Source organism: Oryctolagus cuniculus, chromosome 3 (assembly GCF_964237555.1).
Source record: "Oryctolagus cuniculus chromosome 3, mOryCun1.1, whole genome shotgun sequence".
In the NCBI taxonomy this organism is placed as follows: Eukaryota; Metazoa; Chordata; class Mammalia; order Lagomorpha; family Leporidae; genus Oryctolagus; species Oryctolagus cuniculus.
Window position 1 is genome coordinate 118,003,568 of NC_091434.1, and position 6,980 is coordinate 118,010,547.

The 6,980-nt window shown below is 55.7% G+C and overlaps 1 protein-coding gene across 2 annotated transcripts in view; it reads left to right on the top strand.

Moving 5' to 3' along the window:
* RALB (RAS like proto-oncogene B) overlaps positions 1–5,259 on the top strand; it is a 40,395-nt gene extending 35,136 nt beyond the window's left edge. For both annotated transcript variants that reach the window (XM_051848758.2, XM_070071032.1), the window contains exons 4-5: positions 1,281–1,458; positions 3,916–5,259. In XM_051848758.2, coding sequence (XP_051704718.1) covers positions 1,281–1,458; positions 3,916–4,035 — 298 coding nt within the window. In that variant the 3' untranslated portion in view covers positions 4,036–5,259. The remainder of the gene's footprint in view (positions 1–1,280; positions 1,459–3,915) is intronic.
* The last annotated feature ends 1,721 nt before the right edge of the window (positions 5,260–6,980 follow it).

Genomic DNA, 6,980 nt, shown 5'->3' on the forward strand with positions numbered 1-6,980 from the left:
TTTTTCATAAGATATTTGAGATCTGGTACTAAATTGACACTCTGGAAATTTGAAAAGCTCTTCTCGTTATTGTGGTGTGTAGAACTGTCAGTGCAGAACTCCCTCAAATACTTTTTGAACAGGGCTCTTTTTGGAATATAGAACTAGAAATGTCTCTCTCAACCAAAATAATGGCTGAAGACAATTTCATTTTTTTAACATAACTTCAAAATTTTTACTTATTTGAGACAGAGAAAAGAGAGAGCTCCCACCGTCTGGTTCACTCCCCAGATGCCTGCAGTAGCCAGGCCCCGGGAATGCAATTCACGTCTCCCACGTGGGTGGCAGGAGCCCAGTGCTCCTGAGCTCACCGCTGTCTCCCCGGCTCTGCGTTGGCAGGAAGCTGGAGTCGGGAGCCGGAGCTGGGAACCGAGCCCAGGACTCTGCTGCGGGGTGTGGGCTCTTCCCCGCTGGCTAACTGCCTGCCACTGGTTTTGATGCCTGCTTCTAGTGATTCTTAGCAGAGGTGGAATTTTTGGTGCTACAGGTAACGGGTTTTGTGCAGAGAAGAAATGCTTTTCCATGGCCTTGGAGCATTTCCTTTTGTCTATTTGTTATTTCACTTTACGATACAAAGGTGATATGCACTGAGACGTGATTAGCGCCCAGCATTCTGTGTGGAAATCCTGGACGGTGTCGGGGATGTCGGCAGACGCACAGATCTAATCAAAGCGGCACTTTACAAAGGCAGACTCACCTTTCTTCCCGAGAGGCCCCTGGCTGTTTTTGTTCTGTTCTGGTCTATGCTGTCTGTCCTGTCCTCCTGCACTGGGGGAAATCCCCTGCTGAGCATGACTTCATGATCCACTCACGGGCGCCACCCTCCTTGTGCAAAGCACAGGATTTTGAGGCTCTTATGGTGATAAGAAAAAAACCAAGTCATTTCCCCAGGGGAATTATGTATTTACGGAAATACTTCTTTTAGCGTGTTTTTATCCCGGAAAGGCACATTTTTTTCTTTTTGTGTTGTTGTCATCAGTGGAAGTTGCGGACGCTGTTGGAAGGCTGATCCAGGGCTCTATCCAGATCCCTGCTTCTGTTAGGGCCGTGGGGGCCAGCGTCTGCCTTGTGCCGGGCCGCCCTGGCTGTTCTGAGACAGGTGGACTGAGGGGAGCAGGCTTTGCCCGCCTGGCCCCGTTGGGGCAGCTGTGTGCCCGAGTAGGTGGGTGGTTTCTGTGTCCGCATCGGGGAGGCCATTAGGTTTGGTGGCTTTCTGAACCGCCCTGTCTCTCGCGCCTCAGGGAACAGATCCTCCGCGTGAAGTCGGAAGAAGATAAGATCCCGCTGCTGGTGGTGGGCAACAAGTCCGACCTGGAGGAGCGGAGGCAGGTGCCCGTCGAGGAGGCACGGAGCAAAGCGGACGAGTGGGGCGTGCAGTACGTGGAGACCTCGGCGAAGACGCGGGCCAATGTGGACAAGGTGGGCCCATGCTCTGCACGTGTCCCTCGGGAAGGGGCTGTGTGCGGGTCCCTGGGTGCTTCGGAGGGAACCATTTCTGGGGACTGGATGAGGACTCCCAATTTTTTCCGGAAGCCTAAGCCATCATAAGTGAGACGCACTGCGGGGGGTGGGGGTGGGGGGCTGACCCCGCACTTCAGTGCCTATGGAGCCCTCGCGCTGTGCCGGGGGGAGCACCTGGAAGCCGGGCAGCACTCGGCTGCTGGTCTGCAGACCGTGCCGGAAACACCCTTCCTGGGTGCCCTCGTCCACAGCCCTGTCACCCTTGAGACACAGGGCAGGCTGTGCAGAGTGGGGGCTGCTTCCCGGGTGCCCGCGATGGCCTTGGACAAAACCTAATGTTTCTGCTTTTGCTGCCGCTGGGTTATTGGCTACATTTAGTCTTCTCAGCTTGCTGTCCAGCAGCGGGGCTGGTGCTCTCTCTCTAATTTAGTCTCTAATTACTGCATGCTCTCAAGACTCGCCTCTCTGAGTCTCTTCTCTCGCACCCTCCGCAGCATGCGTCCCCCTCCAAACCTCTGAAGCTAACGGAAGGGTGCCCTCAGCAATGGTGCGGTCTCCTCTCCAGGCTTCCATGTGCCCAAGGCTGAGCCCCCGGTGCCGGTGGCACTTCCCCGTCTGCCGTCACCCCGTTCATTTTCCTTAGTGCGTGGCGCCCGCTCTTGCCCAAGCATGCCACGCCGCGTCAGCACCCCAAGCTTCAGGTCCCCTCTTGTCTTTGCGGTGGAGCCATGATTCCCCTTTGCCCCCTACCTGACGAGGCGAGACCCCTAGCTGGGCTTCCCTGGAGCTGGCAGCAGCGCTGGGAGGAGGCTGGCGTGAGGCAGGCTTCCATTTGAGAAGCGCCCCGTGCACCTGCACCCTGGTCTGTCGAGTCGCAGCTGCCACACGGCCGCCAACCCCGTGTGTGCAGTGTTCACTCAGGCTCGCCTCCGTCACGCTGTTTCCCAGCCGTGTGTGGAAGACACATGGGAAATTCAGGCCTCTGCTCCACTTGGAAACCCCTGGAAGGCTCCCCCAGCCTGTGTGTTTCTTGAGGAGGCGGGTGGGGTGGGGAAGGGGCCGGGCACGGTTGTCCTCTGCCCTCCTCCTCGGGCCAGCTGGACCTGCCACACAGGAAAGCAGTAGAAACTTAGGACTGGGAGCATCGTATTCTCTTGTAAGCAGTTTGCCCTGAGGGAGACTTTTGATAAGATCATGGCCTTTTGCTGTGGCCTTTCGCTGTGCGCTGTGCAGACAGACACCTGCACCATCCAAGCTCTTGCTGGCGCCCACCTGGGCCACAGGCTTCCCTGAGAGGTGGCACCAGGGCTGGGTAGGCCAGTCCGAGCCAGCCTGGGGGGCCCTTGTCTGTGCCTGCAGCTGGAGGTGAAAGCAGGTGGATTCCTAGCGGTCCAGAACACTGATCTTGCCTGCCACCGAGAATACAGGAGGGGAGCTGGTGGCGGGTGTGTGGCGGTGCCGAGGTGAGGCCCGCACCCGCTCTCCCACTCCCCATCTCCGCGGTTGTCTCCATGCCATCTCAGATGTCTCCTTGTAGGAGCATGTTTTGTCTGCGGGAGTGCAATCAGTTCTCTGGCACGATTGCCGGGAGCAGAGGGCAGAACCCAAACACTGTGACATGATAATCCCTATCTGAATGACACGGCCGGCTCTCGCCAGCTCACCAGCCCCTGATAGCGCTCCCCACTGGACTCACAGGGGTGAGAGCTTGCTCCCGACCTCTGGGGTCCGGGGGCTGCGAGGCCAGGGCTGTGGTCATGGGCATCTCGCCCCGCCCCCAGCTTCCCAGAGCAGGGGCCCCGTCCCCCCTTCCCGCGGCTGCTGGTATGCAGCAAGGCAATAGTCCAGCCTTGCTAGGGCCACTGTAAGGTGTAAGTGACACACACGGGGGGCCCCAGGGTCTTCAAAAAGTTCATGGAAGATGGCATGAAAAGCCTGGTTTATTTTGGAGCAAAGCGTTCTTGAAATCTGTGCAGAGTTTGTTTTCCATGGTACGCCTTTTCCATGAGCGTTCTGAAGACCGACGTGTGACGAAGCACCAGGAGACAGTGCCCTTACCAGCCCGCCCTCGCCTGGTGGTTGGAGACGCTGCGGAGTCTGGTGCCGCCTGTCGCACTGGCCGCTGTGGCGTCAGTACAGCCGTTGGGGGAGCAGATTTCACTGTCTGAGATGAGCTGCTGTGTGGCGGGGACACTGCGAGGGCTCTGTCCCTGGCTTGGCCACACGTGTGCCTGCTGGAGTTAGGACCTGTTTCGCCTGCTCCGGGCGCTTTCTCTCCGAGGTCCCACGTCCACGCAGCAGTTTCCCTGCGTGCCTCCACGGCGCTAACTCACATCCGGCTTGGTCGAGTTTTCCCCCCTGACCCTCACGTGACTTTCCCCTCCCTGTTCCTTGCACCCTTCCTGCCCTCCCTAGGTGTTCTTTGACCTCATGAGAGAGATCCGAGCCAAGAAGATGTCGGAAAACAAGGAGAAGAACGGCAAGAAAAGCAGCAAGAACAAGAAGAGCTTTAAAGAGAGGTGTTGCTTGCTGTGAGCGCCGCGCGCAGCCGCCGCACAGGACCCCGGGCTGGCTCCGCGCTCTGCGCACAGGAGACCAGCGTGGCCCTCCTCGTCCTGCTCCCTCCCTGCTCTCCCCAGCCCGCCCACGCGTGCTGCCCTAACATGCTGGCGTGGGCGAGGCAGTGGCTGCCGGAAGAAGCGCCCCCTTGCCCTGCAGTGGAGTGGCGTCCTAGCATCTTTTCCCTAGTTTTTTTTTTTCTTTTTCTAATTTTTATTTTTTACTATTAGCATCTTTTGTTTTGAAATGAAGATGCCTTATGAGGGTTTTGGAAGAGGGGGCCGAGGTGAGGCTCCCCACTCCCCCTAATCAGACAGCAATCCACTCCGGGAAACCTGGAGGTGTTTCCAAGAGGTGTTCCAAGAAGCTTGCCGGCACTGCACGGCAGGTCCGGAGTGCAGCTCAAGAAAATGAACTTGAATCAGGCCAGATAGGCGACCGCCGAGCTTGTGACTCCTCCTCAGTCTCCAACGTGGACCGGCTAGCGGCTGCGTCCGCTGGCTGGTTTTCTCCGACAGCCTCTGGTTTGTGGGCGGGGACCCTTTTTCCAGTGTGCGCAGAGTGGCACACTTCATGGATGAGACGGTTTCCCCATCGGGCTGAGCCCCCACCTCCTCCCTGCCCCGGGGCCTCCATGCCTCCTTCCTGCTCAGCTTCTCTCTGCCTGCACAGGTTCACCGAGCTGCTGCTTCTGTTTCTTTAAGCAAATCACAGGAGCCTTCCAGGACCCCGTGACCAGATACAGTTGTATTCCCGAATCACGGAGCCAAACCCCGGGCCACACACTCTGCTACCTCCCAGAAGAATCAGGAACCCGTGGAGAAAGATAAGCGAGACCCGCGGCTGCCAACCCCTGAGCACTGGCTGCTGGGGCTAGTCTAATTCCTTATCTAGTCGCCCTGCCTGGTGAGGTAGGGGAAGGTTCTCCCTAGTCTTTCTCCTGGTGACCCTGTCCCAGGCCCGGCAGTCGGGAAGGGCACGCCGTGCGAAACCTGGCCTCTCAGCACATCATCACCTGTTTTTCAGAAGTGCCATTTGGTGTACAGGTGCCAAAAGTGGATGGGGGTGGGGAAGCCTGGGGACCGTTGAACTTGCCCCGGAGACTGCAGACATCATGAGCCGGTGGCCAAACAATCTTGTATCACCTCCCAAAGGATCATGGGCTTTTATTTTTTTTGGAATAAAAAGCAGACAGATATACTTTTTGGGGGGCTTCCGCCTATTTATTTTACTCTTTGGTCACGAACAGAGAATGTGAGAATGCAGGGAGTCCCCAGCCGAGTATCTGCTTTTGTCAAATGTTGCACAGTTCCCTTCAGTTCAGCCTTGGAATGGAGCTGGGGAAGTAAATTACAACAGTGATTTTTCAACGTCACCTTTCCTTCGGGAGAGGTCGCTTGTGGGGAACCACTCGGGAATTTCTGAAGTGTCCTCTTGTTTTCATCCCGGCTGTGCCACCTCTCTGATGCCTGCCGTGGCGGCTGTGGGCCGCGAGTGTGTGCGTGTGATGGGCGTGTACGTCGTAGGAGTTGCCACTGCTGCACGCTGCGATCCTCTACCGTGATGCTCAGCCGGGTCGCAGTGGAAACCAAGCCTTCCCAACCAAAGAAGGTGCTGTGGTACTCTGCCTGGGAGGCACTTTGCTGTAGAAAACCAGGAAGCAGCGCTGTGTGTCAGTGTTTCCTAAATGATGAACTGTTAATGTCCACAGCTCAGCATCATTTTCCTGGCGTGTTCATTCTAGAAACATCTGAGTCGCTGCTTGGTGTTGGGCTCAATTCCAGGCACCGAGTACAGGCGATTCCTCCACTGCCCTGGAGCTTAGGCCCCAGTGAGGAGAGAGACAACTAAGTGAAAATAGCAGGGTGAGGGCTCTGATGAAAATAAGGCTGGGCAGCAAAATAAAGGAGGCGTCTCTCGCTGGTGGAGAGGCTTGGACCGGGCGTCCTCTCCAGGGGGGTGACGTTTGAGGTTGCAGGACCTGCAAGAGCCAGTAGGTGGGGAGCAGGGGTGTGAGTGGGGTGTACCCAGGGACCTGCGTGTGGCTGGAGTACAGTGAGGCATTGGAAGAGTATTAGGAAAAGAAGCAATAGTCCATGATTCCGTACAGTGGCCTAGGGGAAATGCCTAAGCATAGACAGTAGGTATCCCTGCCGTATTGACTCTAAGCCATCAGTGCCTGCAAGACCACGGCTTTGCAATTTGTAGTTGCCCAGAAAAACTAATCTGCCTTGATATTAATGCCATAAAAACATGGGGGGAAATGTATATTTTAGAATGGGTGAATTATGGTGTTTAATTTCAGTTAAATGGCAATGACTTTAAGGTTTACTCTGGTTATCTAGAAGCTACCCTCTAATAAAGCACCATGGACTTCACGGTGGGCAAGTTTGAAAAGTGGAAAGGTTGGGGCTGGCGCTGTGGCATAGCAGGTAAAGCCACTGCCTACAGTGCCAACATCCCATGTGGACACTGGTTCATGTCCTGGCTGCTCTACTTCCAATCCAGCTCCCTGCTAATGTGTCTGGGAAAAGCAGTGGAAGATGGTCCAAGTGTTGGGGCCCCTGCCCCCGATGTGGGAAACCCGGATGAAGCTCCTGGCTCCTGGCTTCAGCTGGTCCAGCTCAGCAGGTGGAAGATCTCTTTGTCTTTCTCTGACTCTAACTCTGACTTTCAAATAGATGAAATAAATCTTAGAGTGGAAAGGTTGATGTTATGTAATATGTTAACATTAGTCAACGACTTTGGTATTTGATTGTTAAAACTCATGAACACTGTCCATCATTGTGACCATCCTTTAAGTTGGAATGGTCGAGAAGTATTTGCAATGAAAAGTGTGTGGTCTCGCGCCTCCCTACTCCAGCCTTCGCCTTCAAAAGTCACATTTCACTGTTTCTACTCCCAGGTCATTCATTGGTCCT